The sequence below is a fragment of the Schistocerca piceifrons genome, chromosome 3, assembly GCF_021461385.2.
Source record: "Schistocerca piceifrons isolate TAMUIC-IGC-003096 chromosome 3, iqSchPice1.1, whole genome shotgun sequence".
NCBI lineage: Eukaryota > Metazoa > Arthropoda > Insecta > Orthoptera > Acrididae > Schistocerca > Schistocerca piceifrons.
In genome coordinates, this window is record NC_060140.1 from 97,245,939 (window position 1) to 97,267,621 (window position 21,683).

The 21,683-nt window shown below is 43.3% G+C and overlaps 1 protein-coding gene across 2 annotated transcripts in view; it reads left to right on the forward strand.

Moving 5' to 3' along the window:
- Nucleotides 1–14,781, forward strand: part of LOC124789931 (opsin-2) — a 55,562-nt gene extending 40,781 nt beyond the window's left edge. For both annotated transcript variants that reach the window (XM_047257456.1, XM_047257455.1), the window contains exons 6-8: nucleotides 4,845–5,005; nucleotides 7,969–8,070; nucleotides 14,398–14,781. In XM_047257456.1, the coding sequence (XP_047113412.1) occupies nucleotides 4,845–5,005; nucleotides 7,969–8,070; nucleotides 14,398–14,518 (384 nt within the window). In that variant the 3' untranslated portion in view covers nucleotides 14,519–14,781. The remainder of the gene's footprint in view (nucleotides 1–4,844; nucleotides 5,006–7,968; nucleotides 8,071–14,397) is intronic.
- Nucleotides 14,782–21,683: the final 6,902 nt, after the last annotated feature.

Consider the following 21,683-nt stretch of genomic DNA (forward strand, 5'->3'; position numbering starts at 1 on the left):
GACTGGCGCTCTGACGGCAATATTGGCTCTGCTATGAATTTTCGTCTGTTGGAGTCGGACCTCATACTTCACACTTCACTTAGTAAGAACTTGGAGGTCGATAATGGCCACAGTTTAATTCAACATGTCCCATTTTATACTTCCATGAGTTAGAACTTCCGTTGTAGTTAATGAAACGGATTTTGTGAAATTTTTCCGTGGAAAATTTCCGCATCGCTGGGAAGTTAAATGAACTCGTGTGACAAAACAGAAGGGGAAGTGCCGAAAAAGTACTGATTCGTAAAGAGGACAATTTTCCCAATGTCTGCGACGTGTTGAAGTAAACGTGAAGCAACGAAGTATTGCACTGGAGGCGATACAGGACCAAAACAACGGCGACTGAGACAGTGAAAGTCGTTTGAGAGTGCTGCAAAGTGGATTAGTGTCCAATACGGATTCCTCCTGCTAAGCCTGCGGAAACCTTTAGCGAGGCGGACTGCTTCTTCCACTCGGCTGCCACTTTCAACAGCCTTACTGAGAGCGAGACACAGATGTCAATTTTCGTCGCATCACCTTCTCTCACCTGACATCACCGTCACTGATCAAACTACTGAAGAGGCGCTCAGCGGAATACCCGGAATGAAAACGCACCATCATGGAGAATCCCATGTTCGTTCATCAGTCTCCTCTCTTGTGCCAACTTCTCAGAGAATTGCACCCAACATCGTGTTTTGTCACTTTTTGGCATATGATCCTTTCTTTGCCGATCCTGCGGGCACCTCAACATTGATTATCTTATCTGTCCATAAACTTTCTACAACACCACATATTAAGAACTTTGATTTTCTTCTTTTTCGTTTTCCCGATAGTCCATCATTAACCTCCATACAATGTTAAGCACCATATGTAAATTCTTAGAAATTTCTTTCTAAGACCGATATTTGATAATAGTAGCCTTCTTTTGACCAGAAATGCTCTCCTGTTGCTGTATGTTTTCTGCAATCCTTGCTTCGCCCCTCAATATATGTTTTCAAGTTAATATCACTCTATCATTCCGTCTACTTTGTGAACCCCAGTTTTGATTATGAGTTTTTCACAAATCTACTTTTTGCTACGCCTCATTTCTTTCGTCTTTCTTCGGTTTACTCTCGATCCATGATATTCACTCAGTATAATGTTCATTCCATTCAGTTTATTCTCTAATTATTCTCCACTTTCACTGAGGGTAGCAATGTCATCAGCCAATATTAATATTCATATCCTTTCACCTCGAATTATGCCTACAGGCAGGAACTTCTGTTTTATTTCCGTCTTGCTTCTTCGATGTGTAGACTGAACAGCAGGGATAAAAGACTGGACCATGTCTTATAGAATTTCTAATCGGAGCACTTCATTCTTGGTCTTCCATTCTTATTTTGTCCTCTTGGCTCCTGTGAACATTTTATATTATCGTTTTTGCCTATCGTTTACGCCATTTTTCTAGTATTTTCGGACATGTTGCACCATTTTACGTTGTCGAACGCTTTCTCCAGATCAACAAATCCTACGATGTCTTGATTTTTCTTAAGTGTTGCTTCCATTATTTAGTGCAACATCATAACTGTATCTCTGTTGTCTTTACCTTACCGAAAGCCACACTGATCGACTGATCGCCACTTAAGAGATCCTTATTTTCTTTTCAGTTCTTGGATGCATGTGGCTGCTTGTGCGATAATTCTCGTACTTATATGCCCTTGGTTTCTCCAGAATTGTGTGGATAGTATTTTTCTGAAAGTCTGATGCCTCTAGTTTCATACATTCTACACACCAACTTGAATAGGCGTTTTATTATCATTTCCCCTAATGATTTTAGAAAGTCTGGAGGAATATGGTCTATGTCAAACACAAACTTTAATACTGGATCGCTATATCTTGCAAATCTATTTCCATTTCTTCTTCCATTTCGCCTACAGACAGTTTCACCCCTCGTTGCAGCCTTCAGTGTATTCGATTCTCCTACCTTCTCTCTCTCTCTCTCTCTCTCTCTCTCTCTCTCTCTCTGTCTGTCTGTCTGTCTGTCTCTCCCTCTCTCCCCCTCCTCTGTTTTTAATTTTTCGGTGTGATGTTTTGACTTTTCTATCGCTGAATCAGTCCTTCATACAACCGTTTTTTACGAATTCTTCGAATTTTGCCTGCAGCCATTTCGCCCTAGCTTCCCTGCACTTCATATTTATTTCATTCATGAACGACTTATATTGTGATGTTCCTGGTTTTTCCTGAGCATTTTTGTACTTCCTTCTTTCATCGATCGGTTGCAGTATTTCTTCTGTCACTCAAGGTTTGTTCGGAGTTACGTCTCTCGTAGCCATGTTTGTCTGTGCAACGTCTGTCATTGCCCTTTTTAGGGATGTTCTTTCCTCTTCTTCTTAACTGCCTGCTGTGGTATACATTATCGCAGTATCTACAGCCTGAAAGAATTTCAAAAGCACATCGTCACATCTCAGTACTTCCTATCACACTTAATTCCACGTTGATTCTTCCTGACGATTCTCTTAACCTCCAAACTACTCTTCGTCGTTAGTAGATTATGATTTGAGTCTATATCTGCTTCTGGGAACACATTACAATCCAGTAACTGATTTAGGAGCTCTGTGATCATGATGTAATCCAAAAGGTATTTCCCGTGTCTTCAGACCTTATAAATGTACATGGTTGCTTTGTGTTTGCATGCTGATATCACCGAGAATGGATAAAATGTTTCAACATTATATAAATTTCAGTTTTTATTATGTAGTTAATAAACTGCCTGGCGATAAATAGAGGAAATTAATTTCTATTAAATACTCTGATTAAAAACAATATTTCACCACTTACCGAAACTAGCGAACATAGTAAAAAAACGCTGTAACCACACGGAATCAATGCAGTACAGGATTAATGTAATAATACCGTGCTGCCGAAACACGTCGTGCCAACTAGTTTTGTGAAGCAAATACAAATAAATCGAGTGAATTATGAAAAAGAGTACGTGTTTCAAGTCTTCTGCAATTGATGTCTTTAAACCTACGTTTATCAATCCAAAATGACCTTTCTGTGGTTATTTGTTTCCTGACAAAAAAGTAAAAATCGTGCCCTAATTTCCGATGCACAACTTTCGACTTTCCTTGGCTACGGAAATGAATGTGATCACGTGAGCCTAATCGGACCAGAAAATTAAGGCAATCGTTTTCGAAATAATAAGTGATTATCGGGGAAAGTGTACAACAAGTTACTTCTATAACTAACGTACTTCACCTTCTTCTTTGCGTAAATTTTGAATGATCGTTATGAAGTAGTGCAAATCACACACTGTTTATCTGTCTGTTGGATATCAAAAAAATAATTATTACGTAACTTACGCTAACGAAACGTTTGCTGACGAAATAATTCGCACACAGAACCAACATAGGTACTTTAGGAAATAACAAGGAGACATATAAAATTTGTTTTTAAGTTACTTAAGAAAATCAAATGTAATAATTTGGGGAAAATAATACATAATCGTTATAGAAATAGTTAAATGGTGAGCTCTATTACAATCAAAATTGCGTTGCCTCTCAATGACTTTTACCTGGACAGGAAAAACTGATCATCTTCAAAGAAAGAGATTATAGATTTTTGTTTTGACCAATCTAGAACTCTTTGCATGAAATGATAATAACCAAAATTCAACTCTGATGCAACGCCACAAGGGAAACATCATTTGAACGATAGAAACACTTCTATAAAATCAATCGTCAAATGAAAGATTTAAAACAACATAGTTTTTCTTAGCCATAATTATTGCATTTAAATTACATTGCTAAGAATTTTGAAATACATTTCTCTCTTTAATTGACAAATTAGATTTTCGTCAAAGACACTCAGTTCTATTACAGTAGGATATTTGCAGACTCCTAGTTTAGTTAACAATGAAGTCAGTTACAAGATCGAAAAGTTAGAACTTGACGTGAAATTTTTTATTATTCAGTTCTCAGTGAAATTCACTGGATATACATTACAACAGTGCCAAGATAATCCGATGTGAACAGTCTCACAAGTTACCGATGCCGTTGACAAGACTTTGACGGCATCAGTGACAACTGTCTATTCACTCAGGTGGATATGAGCAGACGATTTCGGAGCAGGCTCTTGATGATATTTAGAGCTTAATTCGACTGGCCACGTCGCTTCTCTTGTGTCTCGTCAAGTAGAGCTTAGCGACATATGGGGCAACAGTGCCGAGCGCACTGACATGCTAAAGCACCACCAAGAGGCGCTGCTACCATTGCGGTCTACTCTCTGACATATGTATAGAAGCCATTCCCATACTGCATGACCTACTATAAAGTCAGTTTACGTAGAATTACGAAAGTTGTTAAAGACTGTTCTAGGAAATACATATCATTTCTAAAAACATTTTGGTCTAGTCACAGGTGAAATTTGCCGCGTGGGCTAGCCGCGCGGTCTCATGCTCCTTGTCACGGTTCTCGCGGCTGCCCCCGTCGGAGGTTCGAATCATCCCTCGGGCATGGGTGTGTGTGTGTGTGTTGTCCTTAGCGAAAGTTAGCTTAAGTTAGATTAAGTAGTGTGTAAACGTAGGGACCGATGACCTAAGCAGTTTGGTCCCATATAACTTACCACAAATTTCCAAATTATTACCCGTGAAATTTCGAAGTTACAGAAGAAATAAATATTTTTCTTCGTACAAAATGAGAAGTGGTTTTGTAAGTTTGTGGTAAGGACTATGGGACCAAACACATGCTTCTCCAGGCCTCATTATCCTGGCTGCAGACGCAGAGCCACTGGCGTATTCCCCCCATACGGACTCGCTCGTTCTGAGACGGCCGTCAACTTCTGTGTTTCAGGCCAAGAAGATGAACGTCAAGTCGCTGCAGAGCAACGCTGACACGGAAGCCCAGTCGGCCGAGATCAGGATCGCCAAGGTGGCGCTCACCATCTTCTTCCTCTTCCTCTGCTCCTGGACACCGTACGCCGTCGTGGCCATGATCGGCGCCTTCGGCAACAGGTGCGTCACATCTGGCGTCCGAGCCAGCGTCGCGCTTGGGCGATGTCGTTTATTAGTTTATGTGAGCCACGATAGAGCGCAGCAAGGTGATGTGTACCACACGACGCTCTAGCCCAAGGATGTACAACCCGCGGCCCTCGGGGCTCATGCGGCCCACGAAGTGAGCGTCTGTCAGACGATTGCTAAAATTCCATTTATGGAAGTTATGGTAATGAAGCTTCCGTCGTATGATAAAGATGTCATTCTCTCATTGGTCCATACCAATTTCCTCCTCAGTGATTATTGTTTGTATTAAGTATAGGGGAGGGGCAAAATAATGTGAACACCTGTACTTACTTGGAAATGATTTATTAATAAGGGGATGGAACCCCATTTGCCCGAAATATGGCTGCGATTCGTCTTGGAATGCTGGCATATAAAATTGTTATATAGTCTCCAGTGGAATGCTATACCACTCTTCGATCAGAACTTCTTCTAATTCCTGTAATCACGAGGGAGGCGCAAATCTGATCTTGAGTCTGGCCTCCAATACCACCCACAAGGGTGTTCAAGTCCGAGGACTGTGATGGCCAGGGAAGACGCTGCAGTTCAGTTGCACGTTCCTCATACCAAGATTATACTATTCTGGCTGTGTGAATGGGTGCGTTATCGTCCTGAATACGGCATCACTGTTGGGGAACATTTGAATCACCGTGTGCACCCGATCATGTAAAATGTTCACATAATCGTTGGCTGTAGTACGTCCTTTGTGAGTAATGATGGGACTAGCGGAATACCATGATATGGCTGCCTACACCATCACAGTTCTACCTCCATGCTTAACCGTTGGAATCAAGCAATCAGGATTGTAGGCTTCTTTTGGCGTTCTCCAGATATAAACCTGGCCCGATGTTGGGAATAACGAAAACGTTGACTCGTCAGACCATATGACGTGTTTCTACTGATCAACCGTTCAGGGTTTATGCTCCTGATACAATGTTTCACGCTTCTTTTCGTTGGTCACCGTCATTAATGGTTTCGGTGTATCAGCTCTTCCAAGAATATTCGCTTTATGGAGTTCTCAGAGGACAGTGTCGATAGATACGGGGTCTCAAAGAGGGCTATTGAGCTCTGCCGTCACTTTAGTTTTGTGTTCTTTTGACACACTTGGTGTTAGCGTACGTCGATCTCTGTCATTTAGTTTCGATTTGCGCCTACTATTACGTTTACACGATGATATCTTTCCATGTTTTGTTGTAGGCTGTTATGACAGTTGAAGTAGTTGCTCTTGAAACATTCAGTAAGTTGCCTGTCTTGGTTACTGATGCTGCAGCTAATCGGGCCCCCAAAATGCACCCCCTTTGGAACTCTGTTAGGTCTTTCATTACACGTCGACCTCGGCCTCTGAATGCAACTACGAAGTGTGCACTACTCGTAAGCAACCTGCACTGATGCCTACTCTGTACTGAACACGCACAATCCATCGCTACACTTGCACTGCCTGCGTTGTTGACAATCAAACACAACCATCCCATTACCACGACTATTCACATTATTTTGCCATAAAATACCCGTCTTCTTCCAATGTGGCACAGATAAGCTAAAAGGCTGAACACCCCTGCTCTAGCCAAAAGCTTAATCCCGCAATTTCGAGTTCTCATGAGTTCAACAACAACATCTACATTCATACTCAACAAACCATTGTGCTATGAGTTATACTGCATTCCATTCGCATCAGTGCTGTAAGGATGAGTGCTGAAATCCTTCTGAGTGTGCTGTAATCTTCCTATAGGAGCAATACGTAGGGCAACTGTATAGTGATAGATTCTTCACATAACACTGGTACTTTAATCTTTATATGAAAGCGTGGTCTCTGTTCTTTCGGACATGTCGGCGGGAATGTGGATCGGTTGTGTAGGCGGTTGTGTACCGGTCCTTTTCTTAATAACTGCTCCTGGTCACTGGAGAATTGCTAAGTAGTCGTTTTCTGTATTCTAGCCTTTACAGTGTTGCATGTTGGCCTTTTACCCTTAAATACTTGTCAGATAATGATGAAACTGGAGGAAGGGTCTTTAGCATCCATTCTCAATGACTGCATAACAACTGTGGCTAAAATACACTGACTTAAAACAAGGTATAAAATACTCGTACGATCCCAATCCTTGACGAAAAATGTGATTGAATGTTCCAATGCAGATTGTCATCCTACGTATGTAGCTATTTCTTCCATAGTCGTTCCCGATCTCCAGGGTCTACTAATCTTTCCCAGTCCACAACGTTCCCCATTCTCTGCACAAGAAATAGCTCGGATGATTTATATGTATCCAGTAAACTAATGTTCCATTTACATCCCTAGTATGTCATAGACAGCGCCACATGACCATACTGCCGAGCTGACTATGTTCTATATGAACAATGTAGTTTGTACGTCATTTTGTTCTACCCTGGCAGACCTGATAACATCGTCATCTGGTGACAACAATAACGTACTTTGTGGCTGTTCTATCACATATCATTACAGTTCTAATCATTTAGACACTCACAAATGGTCTGTACATGCACGACGTTGCGTTCACGTTGTTGTGTGTCTTCAAACTGGACGTATCTGACCAGAAGAGGTTTTTCGGCGAATAGAAGGAGATTTTAGTCTCTCCATACAAATTTTTCTATTTTGTAAAAAGCTTTATCATGATTTTCTGTCTTCCATTGGCTGTTAATAAATAACATCACGTTTTTACACTATTTATAAAGAGAATAAGATGTCGATACTCTGTCGCACAGAGTGAATATCAAAACCAGCGATCCATGCTAATTTGAGGTGCAAATGATTCAGTGATGAGGTCTGTAAAAAAATCTCGCAAAATTTGTTTGCCAAGATTGCAAAGGTGGAATAAATTTTTAAAAATAACACACGTACACCTGTCACAAACCCGTGTTCACTGCTGAATATTGTATGGTATGGATTAATGAATTATTGTTCGCAGGGCTGCACTAACACCTTTGTCGACAATGATCCCAGCAGTGACAGCTAAGATCGTGTCGTGCATCGACCCATGGGTGTACGCCATCAACCACCCTAGGTTCAGGTAAGTCTATGACCTCATGTTTTGATACTGATCATAGTTGTGTGACTGGAAAAATATCATGCAGTAAGTATAAAAATATATTTAAACACTGACACGTCACCGAAAATTCAGGGTACTGTACATAGCTGAGCTAGTAACATGACTTAAAGCCAGATGGGGAATTAGGGTTCGACCTAGGGACTTTTATTTGTTAGATGGAGTGGAGCAGCTGCTGGCTGCAAGGTCCGCTCATTCAGCTAATTTTGTCTCTCTTTAGATCCATACAGAACACAGGCACACAGCGACGGATGTAGACTTCTAAGGGACCCCAGATTGTCATACGTAAATAAGTAAATAGTACCACAGGACCACAGAAATTATGCCCAGGAAGTAAGCACACAACATTTCTAGATATACACGCAATCAGCCAGAAATCAGTTATCATGAGCGAGAATCATTGGTTTAAAAGACCGTCTAACATTTTGAAGCGAGATGTAGCCTCTCTGGGGAGATGTATGGACGACCTAGAGGGCGTGTTGAAAGAAATGGACAGCATATTTACCGGAGAAGAGAGCTCACCTCCAACGTGTACATGATGTAGTTATTTCAGGCGAAGAACGTGAAAAGGAAGAAGCAGCTGAACAGCGCGTGAAACTATTTAACAACCTGTTCAATCTGTTCACAGAACAAACAAGGAAACCAAGGATAAATTTTTAAATGAAAATAAAATTCAAAAATGCAAGAAAGGACTTTGTGGTTTTTCGGTAACGGAGTGTTATAACAGGGTTGGCAAAGAACTTTAAGGACCAATAAAATTGAAAAGACACAGTTGGGACATGGTACATTCTCTATACCCTTACAAAGTGAAAAATTATTATCACCTGAAAATGCACCTACAACCGTTTGTATTGTGTAATAAAGGAATGTGTATACAACGAAGGCGGCCTTGAAGAATTTTCATTTATTAAAAAAGAAATTTAAACCATTTTTTATGATTATTTTGTTTTTGAAAATTTTTGGAAATTTCTTTACAGTGACAATATATAATCTAAGCTATGGCTGCCCTAATTACAAAATGGTCATGAAAAGAAGATGTAAGACGAACATCAACAAAAATAAAATAAGGGCAATGGAATATGGTCGAATTAGATCAAGGCTGAATGAATTAGATTCGGAAATGAGACACTGAAAGTAAGAGAGGAGTTTTGCTGCTGAGGCAGAAAACTATCTAACGATGTCAGAAGGAAAGAGGAGACAAAGTTCACACTGGCAGGTTTCCTGAAAGAAAGAGAAATTTTGTTAACATACAATATAAATTTGAGTGTGAAGTGAAATTAGATCTCTTTGACCCTTGCAATAGACTGGTGTCCTCGATACTTGAGTAGCCTGTACAATTTGCAGTGAACTGCCTGTTCGTTCTTTCAACTGGACTCCTCTTCGCAGATTTCCGCGCCCTTAACCTACCCCAGTAATAATACTAGGAAGAGTCGACCTACATTTTAGCATAGAATTCGAACCACGTGCATTGGGGCACCATGTCAAATACTTCCCGGAAATCTAAGAATATGGTATCTACCTGTTGCCTTTCATCCATAGTTCGCAGTATATGACGTGAGAAAAGGGCAAGCTGAGTTTAGCATGAGCGATGCTTTCTAAAACCATGCTGATTCGTAATACAAACAACAATAACAACAACAACAGTATCAAAGTTGAGAACAAGACAGTAGTGGAAGAGTTGAAAGAATTCTCCTATATAGGAAGCAAGACTGCACAGAATAGCTGATGCAAGGCATATACTTTAGACTCAGTAACAGAATATCCTTACATCTGTTTCGGCGATACAATCGTATCTTCAGAATCTGCCATTGGATAAGAAGACAACCCATGTAAGAATCTTAAAATATATGCATGTTTTATATTTGTAAGTGACTTAAGTAACAAATCAAAATATATGCAGATAGTTTCAGTCTACAGAATACCATGTCAATGTAGGAAAGCTTACATTCATCACATCACTCACAGAGATTATGAAGGGTGCATCGAATATGGTTTCAACACTCTCTATCCACAGTCCAGTAAGCCAGTCGTAGCTGAGAAAGTATTTCCACATGACATACTGTGGATTATTCTGCCACGAAAATATCGGCTACAACAAGATATTTATGGGGCTCAGTTACTAAGAAGTCAGTAGAAATATGAGTAGATTTGGAAGAGGACGTCGTTAGTCTTGTTGGTGCTTTCAACTAGCTAAGTCTTGGAATCTGGCGATCTGTTTAATTACTTCACAAAGTAAATTTTTACATTTTATGCCACATCTAGGGACAGCTAATTTTATCATTTTGACTACTACATTTTAACTTGGGAGCCTACAGTTTAACACTATTACACATGTGCCTACACAGTGCAGCTAGCCATATGCCAGTACAGCAGTCTCTAATGTAAGCCTCACTTAAGAATAGCTGCCTAGTTTTCAGCCAGAAGAATGGGTCAAAATATTGATGTCATGGAACAAAATAATAGTGGTTGATATCTGGATCATTGGTGGTATTTGGTGCACAAAGTGTTCATAATATGCATTGTCATCTGAAAAATAAAACCAGGAAAATATATAGGCTAAGTAAGTGGTGCTTCGACTTCCTTACTACTAACACACACACAGACACACAAACAAACAATATGTGGATGTGGATATATTTGTGTGTATGTGTGTGTGTGTGTGTATGTGTGTGGACAGAGGATACAGTTTGCACTATTACATGTCCATTTTCTTATTTTGTATACCTGGTAAGTTCAAACAATTAGTCATTTAGTGCAGTCAATGTAGTGTGCAAATCAAAATGCTTTCAAACATGTTTAAAACTAGAGTAAAACCTGTGTTTCTAATGAAAATAATGAAGAAATGGCGAAGGACTTCCAGTTGGAAGGTATTTACATATCTGGGCCTATGCTTACAAGGGAACCTCCCCATCGCACCCCCCTCAGATTTAGTTATAAGCTGGCACAGTGGGTAGGCTTTGAAAAACTGAACACAGATTAATCGAGAAAACAGGAAGAAGTTGTGTTGATCTCTGAAAAAATAAGCAAAATATAGAAACTGAGTAGTTCATGGGAAGATATGCAACATCAAGGTGACTGGGAACGCAGGAGCGCCGTGGTCTCGTGGTAACGTGAGCAGTAGCGGAGTGAAAGGTCCTTGGTTCAAATCTTCAATCGAGTGAAAAGTTTAATTTTTTATTTTCAGTTTATGTGACAAACTCTTATGTTTTCATCACTTTTTTGGGAATGATTATCACATCCACAAGAAAACCTAAATCGGGCAAGGTAGAAGAATATTTTTACCCATTCGCCAAGTGTACAAGTTAGGTGGGTCGACAATATATTCCTGTCATGTGACGCACATGCCGTTACCAGTGTCGTATAGAATATATCAGATGTGTTTTCCTGTGGAGGAATCGGTTGACCTATGATCTTACGATCAAATGTTTTCGGTTCCCATTGGAGAGGCACGTCCTTTCGTCTACTAATCGCACGGTTTTGCTATGCGGTCGCAAAACACAGACACTAAACTTATTACAGTGAACAGAGACGTCAATGAACGAACGGACAGATAATAACTATGAAAAAATAAAGAAAGTAAAATTATCACTCGAGAGAATACTTGAACCAAGGACCTCGCGTTCCGCAGCTGCTCACGCTACCACGGGACCACGGCGCTCCTGTGTTCACATAGACTGTGATGTTGCCTATGTGGCCCATGGACTACTTCGTTTGTATATTCTGCTTATTTTTTCACAGTTCCACTCAACTTCTTCCTGTTTTCTCAATTGATCTGTGTTCAGTTTATCAAGGCCTATCCACTGTGCCATCTTATAACTAAATCTGAGGGGGGTGCGATGCGGAGGTTTCCTTGTTAGAGGTGATGGTACATAACAGATGGCATAGAGCATTATTCTACTACGCTCCTCCGTCTACGAGGCACCTTAACTAACTGGCCAATGATGGGAATGAAAGAAATTTGGAGCTACTAGCCTGTTGCAAGCCTATTTGACGCCAATTTGGCGATGTTCATGCATATTTTCCAACTTATTTTATCAAGTGGTCTCTCATTTGGCCACATGAGAAAAATCTGATTCGGTCACTGGAAATCAAATGAGGGCTTCTGTGTTATTATCCGCAGATGCTAACTGCTAGACCACAGAGGCAGCATATACTCAGAGGTGATAACACATTTGTTTCTCAAATTAAAAAAATGTGTATAAAAGGCCAATGACTTCTTCATAGACACAATGTAATTTTTTACCTACATACAGGGTGACAATTATTTAACCATATGAAATAAAATCATCCTAACTTCTAAACAGTTTGCATTAAGACGTTCAAAGTGGACAGATGGCCATGGGGCATGATGGGAAATAGTATGCGCATGTATCATTTGCTTTAGCGACGAAGTCAAATTTCATTTGGATGAGTTCGTCAATAAGCAAAATTGGCGCATTTGGGGGACTGAGAATACGCATTTTGCGATCGAGAAGTCTCTTCACCCTCAATGAGTAACTGTGTGGTGTGCAGTGTCCAGTCACGGAATAATCGGTGCAATATTCCTTGATGGCAGTGTGACTACTGAATAGTACATGAAGGCTTTGTAAGATGATTTCAGTCGCATTACCCTGATGTTTGTAATCAACTGAATAATTTTGGTTACATGGTCATCAAGTTTCTTTATATCAGACTTGTGCTGTTGGTTATGGTAATTTGTCCCTGTTTGAAACATCGAAGACAAAGACGTTCTTCCAAATCGGAAAGGGAACAGGCTGTGTAACATCAGAAACTTTATCCGCATTGCTAGAAAACTGAATCACGTTTACGGAAAGTTCGTCTGTCTGTTTGGTAATTGTACTTAAGTGTTCCTGCATAGCAGATTCTGTCTCTTTAGATTTAAACGATGCACACTGCTCTTCAAGACTTTGTATCTGGGTTTCAAACTGACTATCCTGCTATTTTAACTGTGAAATTTCGGCACCTTGACTTTAGATTATTTATTTCAGGATTGAACTCCTCACGTACATCTTATTTAACATTTTTAGGTTTCTCATTTAAAAAGGCTGAAAGTTCCCCTCTAAACTTTTTATTATTCTGTTCTAGATTGCTTGCAATATCCCCTATCTTTTCTTTAATATCTTCTGTCACTTTCTACAAATTTCTGTTAAGTTCTTGAAACATTCTATCCCATTCTTTATCGTGCTCTGCTTATACTTTCAGAAATTTTCTATCCTATTATTTATTGTACTCTGACAACACTTCAGGATATTTTGCAAAAATTCATTGTCCCCATCTTCAGCATTGCTACAGGAAGGGGTAGAGACTGGCTCAGCTTGGTCAACAGTTGTGGATGCAAAACCTGTATCCTTAACTACAGAACATGACTGTTGTGACAAATTACATCCTACAGACTCAGTTTCCATAGCAGAACTCCCAACTGCATTTTATCGTTCCATGTTTGAAACCGAAAAATTACGCTGATCAACCCTGGCAGGCATTGTCCTATCTGTTTCAGTTAAATCAATATTGTGAGAGCATCCCTGTTCAATGGTCCCCTCTCTGTGCACATAATCATCAAAACTTACACCAATTGCACCTCTCGCATTGGACCTTGCTCTGGTAGTATTTGACAAAAGTGAAATCTCTTACACACATATGATCAACACTATGTAGATAACACCTACAACCCCTTCCTACAAATCTAAATGAAAGCAGAAACATATTTACATTACCGCTGTCAGAATTCACTGAATAAATGAAAATCCAAGCTACTTATTTCCAAACGATGTGGTTCATGCAAGATGGAGCTCAACCCCGTCAACGTAGTAGATTGTTTGATGTCCTGGAGGGGAACTTTGGGAAACGTTTCTGGGGTACCCAGAGACCACTTGCATGGGCCTCGATTGATCACCATATTCTCCGGATCTGAACGCATGTGTTTCCTTTTTATGGGGCTATATTAAAGACAAGGTGTACTGCAATAACTGCAAAACCATTGCCGAGCTGAAAACAGCCACTCAGGCCCCTCGCCAGCATCGATGTTCCGACACTTCAGTGGGTCGTGCAGAATTTTGCTACTCGCCTGCACCACGTTGTCTCCAATTATGGCAGGCATAACGAACATGTCATAACTAAAATTGGAATATCTGTTGTGACATTTGCATGTTGGATACAGTTGTGCACACTGTAGTTTTTAATTAATTTACGTTTTTTTAGTATAGCTCAATAATTGTTGCCCTGCACGAAAAGCAGTTCGTAACAAAGTAGGGACAGTGTCGGCTGACGGTGGCCGGTGGGCTGTTGTTGCAGGGCGGAGGTGCAGAAGCGGATGAAGTGGCTCCACCTCGGCGAAGATACACGCAGCAGCAAGTCCGACACCTCCAGCACGGCCACGGACCGCACCGTGGGCAACGTGTCCGCCTCGGCCTGAGCCCGCAGCCACCAGACAGTCTAGAAGGCCCTGTGGGCTGCAGAAGCGGCTGTGGCGGCGGCGGCCGCGCGCCCTGAGCCAGAACACCGCTCACCTCTCTACTCGGGACGCGTGGCAGCTGCCCGCCCTGCCATTACTGCTGCGACACAGGAGACCCGGCTGACGGACATGGACTTCGCGCCTCTCCCATACACACGCACTTCCTTTTTTCTTGTACAGTGCCATTTTCTTTCTAGAATAAACTCTTTCCTTTCATACCGCAACTGCTCTTCTACTGTCTTTATTTCTCGTTTTTCTATTCCTGTGTCCCTCACTCGAACATACCGGGTGATCAAAAGCCAGTATAAATTTGAATAAATCACGGAATAATGTAGATAGAGAGGTACGAATTGACACACATGTTTGGAATGACATCGGGTTTTGTTAGAACCAAACAAATACGAAAGTCCAAACAATGTCCGACAGATGGCGCTTCATCTGATCAGAATAGCAATAATTAGCATAACAAAGTAAGACAAAGCAAAGATAATGTTCTTTACAGGAAATGCTCAATATGTCCACCATCATTCCTCAACAATAGCTGTAGTCGAGGAATAATGTTGTGTACAGCACGGTAAAGCATGTCCGGAGTTATGGTGAGGCACTGGCATCGGATGTTGTCTTTCAGCATCCCTAGAGATGTCGGTGGATCACGATACACTTGCGACTTCAGGTAACCCCAAAGCCAATAATCGCATGGACTGAGGTCCAGGGTCCTGGGAGGCCAAGCATGACGAAAGTGGCCGCTGAGTACCCGATCATCACCAAACGACGCGAACAAGAGATCTTTCACGCGTCTAGCAATATGGTGTCATTCCAAGCATGTGTGTCAATTTTTACCTCTCTGTCTACATTATTCCGTGGTTTATTAAGTTTTCAAATTTATACTGACTTTTTGGTCACCCGGTACCTGAACATTTCCTGCTTGGTAGCGTTACTAAGCACTGTTCAACTATCAAGTTCAACACTTTGTTTATTGTTGCCACCAACGCCTAGAATTCCATCGATAACTCAGTAATATCAGCAACAAAAGTATTTATACTGGCAGTATTGCAAGGCAAAACTGTATCCTGGAGCTGAGCTAGTGGAGAGGAAAAATTCACGTTAGTTCCACGGCAGGAAACTGTGAGTCTCCGTCCCGTGGCCGAGCGTTATCCTGTTAGAAAGGGTCTTGAAATGCTGTTCATGAGTAGCAGCACAACAGGTCGAATCACCAGAGTGCCACATGGATTTGCAGTCAGGGTGCGTGGGGTAACATTGAGACTGCTCCTGCTCTCATACTAAATCGCACTACAGACCGTTTTGTTTCTAGAATAAAGTCTTTCCTTTCGTACTGCAACTGCTTATCTACTGTTTATTTCTAGTTTTTCTACGTAGGTGTCCCTCACCAGACAATAGATAGCTGAACTGAACATTTCTGCTGGTAGCCTTACTTACCAGTGTGCGACTATCAAGTTCAATACTTTGTTTGTTGTTGACACCATCACCTATAACTCAATCAAAACCTCAATAATATCGGCAACAAAAGTGTTGATACCGACAGTACTACAACGAAAACTGTACCCAGCTTCTGAGGTAGTGGAGAGGAGCAATTCACGTTAGTTTCACGGAAGGAAACTGTGTGTCACCCTCCCATTCCCATTAAATACTACTGTTCGTGTAAGAATGATGAACACACTTTATGCCTTTCAGTTTACCTCCAGACGGTGAATATCGCCCAATGGTAACGCCGTCTATCCTTCTCACTAATGACATGACATGGCAAGCTCACGGAAAGCGCAACATAATGTGGGAAACTTACCGGATAGCAACACAATTTAATAATGAACACGTACAGGAAAGTGCTAACGCCATACTGCACTGACGAGAAAAATTGCAACACCAAAAAATAATTAACGTACAGTAGTGAAATTTCTGGAATACGCTTATCTAGGTAACATACACTACTGGCCATTAAAGTTGCTACACCAAGAAGGAATGCAGATGACAGGCAGGTATTCGTTGAACAAATACATTACACTAGAACTGACATGTGATTACATTTTCACGCGATTTGGGTGCATACATCCTGAGAAATCAGTACCCAGAACAACCACCTCTGGCCGTAATAACGGCCTTGATACGCCTGGGCATCAACAGAGCTTGGATGGCGTGTACACGTACAGCTGCCCATGCAGCTTCAACACTATATCACAGTTCATCAACAGTAGTGACTGGCGTATTGTGACGAGCCAGTTGCTCGGCCACTATTGGCCAAACGTTTTCAGTTCGTGAGAGACCTGGAGAATGTGCTGGCCAGGGCAGCAATCGAACATTTTCTGTATCCAGAAAGGCCCGTACAGGACCTGCAACGGTCGTGCATTATCCTGCTGAAATGTAGGGTTTCGCAGGGATCGAATGAAGGGTAGAGCCACGGGTCGTAAGACATCTGAAATGTAACGTCCACTGTTCAAAGTGCCGTCAATGTGAACAAGAGGTGACCGAGACGTGTAACCAATGGCACCCCATACCATCACGCCGGGTGATACGCCAGTATGGCGATGACGAATACACGCTTCCAATGTGCGTTCACCGCGATGTCGCCAAACACGGATGCGACCATCATGATGCTGTGGGGGTGGTGGTGGTGGTTAGTGTTTAACGTCCCGTCGACAACCAGGTCATTAGAGACGGAGCGCAAGCTCGGGTTAGGGAAGGATTGGGAAGGAAATCGGCCGTGCCCTTTCAAAGGAACCATCTCGGCATTCGCCTGAAACGATTTAGGGAAATCACGGAAAACCTAAATCAGGATGGCCGGAGACGGGATGGAACCGTCGTCCTCCCGAATGCGAGTCCAGTGTGCTAACCACTGCGCCACCTCGCTCGGTCATGATGCTGTGAACAGAACCTGGATTCATCTGAAAAAATGACATTTTGCCATTCGTGCACCCAGGTTCGTCGCTGAATACACCATCCCAGGCGCTCCTGTCTGTGATGCAGTGTCAAGGGTAACTGCAGCCATGGTCTCCGAGCTGATGGTCCATGCTGCTGAAAACGTCGTCAAACTGTTGGTCCAGACGGTTGTCGTCTTGCAAACGTCCCCATCTGTTGACTCAGGGATCGAGACGTGGCTTCACGATCCGTTATAGCCATGCGCATAAGATGCCTGTCATCTCGACTGCTAGTGATACGAGGCCATTGGGATCCAGCACGGCGTTCCGTATTACCCTCCTGAACCCACCGATTCCATATTCTGCTAACAGTCATTGGAGCTCGATATAGGTTACATTCCGACCTTTATCAAAGTCGGAAACGTGATGGTACGCATTTCTCCTCCTTACACGAGGCATCACAACAACGTTTCACCAGCAACGCCTGTCAACTGCTGTTTGTGTATGAGAAATCGGTTGGAAACTTTCTTCGTTTCAGCACGTTGTAGGTGTCGCCACCAGCGCCAACCTTGTGTGAATACTCTGAAAAGCTAATCATTTGCATGTCACAGCAGCTTCTTCTTGTCGGTTATACACTCCTGGAAATGGAAAAAAGAACACATTGACACCGGTGTGTCAGACCCACCATACTTGCTGCGGACACTGCGAGAGGGCTGTACAAGCAATGATCACACGCACGGCACAGCGGACACGCCAGGAACCGCGGTGTTAGCCAACGAAAGGCGCTAGCTGTGCAGCATTTGTGCACCGCCGCCGTCAGTGTCAGCCAGTTTGCCGTGGCATACGGAGCTCCATCGCAGTCTTTAACACTGGTTGCATGCCGCGACAGCGTGGACGTGAACCGTATGTGCAGTTGACGGACTTTGAGCGAGGGCGTATAGTGGGCATGCGGGAGGCCGGGTGGACGTACCGCCGAATTGCTCAACACGTGGGGCGTGAGGTCTCCACAGTACATCGATGTTGTCGCCAGTGGTCGGCGGAAGGTGCACGTGCCCGTCGACCTGGGACCGGACCGCAGCGACGCACGGATGCACGCCAAGACCGTAGGATCCTACGCAGTGCCGTAGGGGACCGCACCGCCACTTTCCAGCAAATTAGGGACACTGTTGCTCCTGGGGTATCGGCGAGGACCATTCGCAACCGTCTCCATGAAGCTGGGCTACGATCCCGCACACCGTTAGGCCGTCTTCCGCTCACGCCCCAACATCGTGCAGCCCGCCTCCAGTGGTGTCGCGACAGGGGTGAATGGAGGGACGAATGGAGACGTGTCGTCTTCAGCAATGAGAGTCGCTTCTGCCTTGGTGCCAATGATGGTCATATGCGTGTTTGGCGCCGTGCAGGTGAGCGCCACAATCAGGACTGCATACGACCGAGGCACACAGGGCCAACACCCGGCATCATGGTGTGGGGAGCGATCTCCTACACTGGCCGTACACCACTGGTGATCGTCGAGGGGACACTGAATAGTGCACGGTACATCCAAACCGTCATCGAACCCATCGTTCTACCATTCCTAGACCGGCAAGGGAACTTGCTGTTCCAGCAGGACAATGCACGTCCGCATGTATCCCGTGCCACCCAACGTGCTCTAGAAGGTGTAAGTCAACTACCCTGGCCAGCAAGATCTCCGGATCTGTCCCCCATTGAGCATGTTTGGGACTGGATGAAGCGTCGTCTCACGCGGTCTGCACGTCCAGCACGAACGCTGGTCCAACTGAGGCGCCAGGTGGAAATGGCATGGCAAGCCGTTCCACAGGACTACATCCAGCATCTCTACGACCGTCTCCATGGGAGAATAGCAGCCTGCATTGCTGCGAAAGGTGGATATACACTGTACTAGTGCCGACATTGTGCATGCTCTGTTGCCTGTGTCTATGTGCCTGTGGTTCTGTCAGTGTGATCATGTGATGTATCTGACCCCAGGAATGTGTCAATAAAGTTTCCCCTTCCTGGGACAATGAATTCACGGTGTTCTTATTTCAATTTCCAGGAGTGTATTTCGCGTCTGTAGCACGTCATCTTCGTGGTGTAGCAATTTTAATGGGCGGTAGTGTATTTAAGTGAGTAGTGTTGTAAGATTACAGGTCAATGCAAGTGCGAGATAAGCCACCGCAAATGTAAAATGCTGGTACATTAATAACGTCCACAGTGTTGAATGCAAGTGTGCAAACGTGCGTGGAGTGTGTTGTACTGGAGCTGGATATCAGTTTGTGGGTTAGAGCTCAACGGCTATTGCTCTTGATTGCTCACTACAGGGACGACTAAATGCCGGTTGTGGATGATGCTGGAGTTATCGTCTGATGCTGTCCCATACCTGCTCGATTGGAAAATGTTCAAATGTGTGTGAAATCTTATGGGACTTAACTGATAAGGTCATCAGTCCCTAAGCTTACACACTCCTTAACCTAAATTATCCTAAGGACAAACACACACACCCTTGCCCGAGGGAGGACTCGAACCTCCGCCGGGACCAGTTGCACCGTCAATGACTGCAGCGCCTGAGACCGCACGGCTAATCCCGCGCTGCTCGACTGGAGACAGATCTGGTGACCGAGCAGGCCGAGGCAACATGTCGGCACTCTGTAGAGTATGTTGGGTTACAACTGCGTTATGTGGGCGAGCGTTATCCTGTTGGAAATCACCTCCTGGAATTTTGTTCATGAATGACGTTACAACATGTCGAATCACTAGAATGACTAACAAATTTGCATGGAATAAGCACGAGAGTGCTCTTGATGTCACACAAAGTAGTACCGCAGACCATAATTTCAGGTGTAGCTCCAGTGTGTCTAGCACGTAGACAGCTTGGCCCTCAGGTGGCCTCCTTCTAACCAACACATGGACATCACTGGCACGAAGCCAGAAGCAGCCAGAAACAACAGAAATATATAAATGAAAGGGGGATCACTGCTGTCAGCTGCAGAGGGACATCAGGCGGAGTCAGTGACGTAGATCGCTGGCAGCGAGGCAGGACCAGCTTTCATCAGAAAACACAACAGACCTCCACCCTGCCCTCCAATATGCTCTCTCTTGACACCACTGAAGTCGCAAATGGGATAAGTGGAACGCACGCTACAGGGCATCTGGCTCGGTGTTGTCCTTGGGGTAATCGATTTGTAACTGTTAGTTGTGTCACTGTTGCGCCAATTGCTGCTCGAATTGCTGCTGCAGATGCAGTATGAAGCGTCAGAGCCATACGCCGAACACGATGGTGTTACCTATCAGTTGTGCCACGTTCCTGTCCGCATCCCGCTCTGGCTCTGAGCGCTATGGGACTTAACATCTGAGGTCATCACTCCACTAGACTTAGAACTACTTAAAGCTAACTAACCTAAGGATATCACACTCATCCATTCCTGAGGCAGGATTCGAACCTGCGACCGTAGCAGTCGCGCAGTTCCAGACTGAACCTCTCGGATCCCGGTCTTCTTGAGACTGTACATTCCCGTGACCACCGCTGCCAACTATCGTACAGTGGCTACATTCCTGCCAAGTCTTTCAGCAGTATCGCAAAATAAATATCCGTGTACATCTACATCCACGTGATTACTCTGCTAGTCATAATAAAGTGCCTGGCAGAGGGTCCAACGAACCAACTTCAAGCTGTCTCTTTACCGTTTCACTCTCGAACGGCACGCGGGAAAAACGAGCACTTAAATTTTTCTGTGCGAGCCCTGATTTCTCTTATTTTATCCTGATGATCATTTCTCCCTATGTAGGTGGGTACCAAAAGAATGTTTTCGCAACCGGAGGAGAAAACTGGTGGTTGAAATTTCATGAGAAGAACCCGTCGCAACGAAAAATGCCTCTGTTTTAATGATTGCCACTCCAATTCACGTATAATGTCTGTGACACTATCTCCCCTATTTCGCGATAATACAATGCGACCTGCCCTTCTTTGTACTTTTTCGATGTCACCCGTCAGTCACACCTGATGCGGGTCCCACACCGCACAGCAGTACTCCAGAATAGGGCGGACAAGCGTGGTGTAAGCAGTCTCTTTGGTAGACCTGTTGCACCTTCAAAGTGTTCCGCCAATGAATCGCAGTCTTTGGTTTGCTCTCCTCACAATATTATCTATGTGATCGTTCCAATTTAGGTTTTTGTAATTGTAATCTCTAAGTATTGAGCTGAATTTTCAGCTTTCAGATTTGTTTGACTTATCGCGTAATCGAAATTTAGCCGATTTCTTTTAG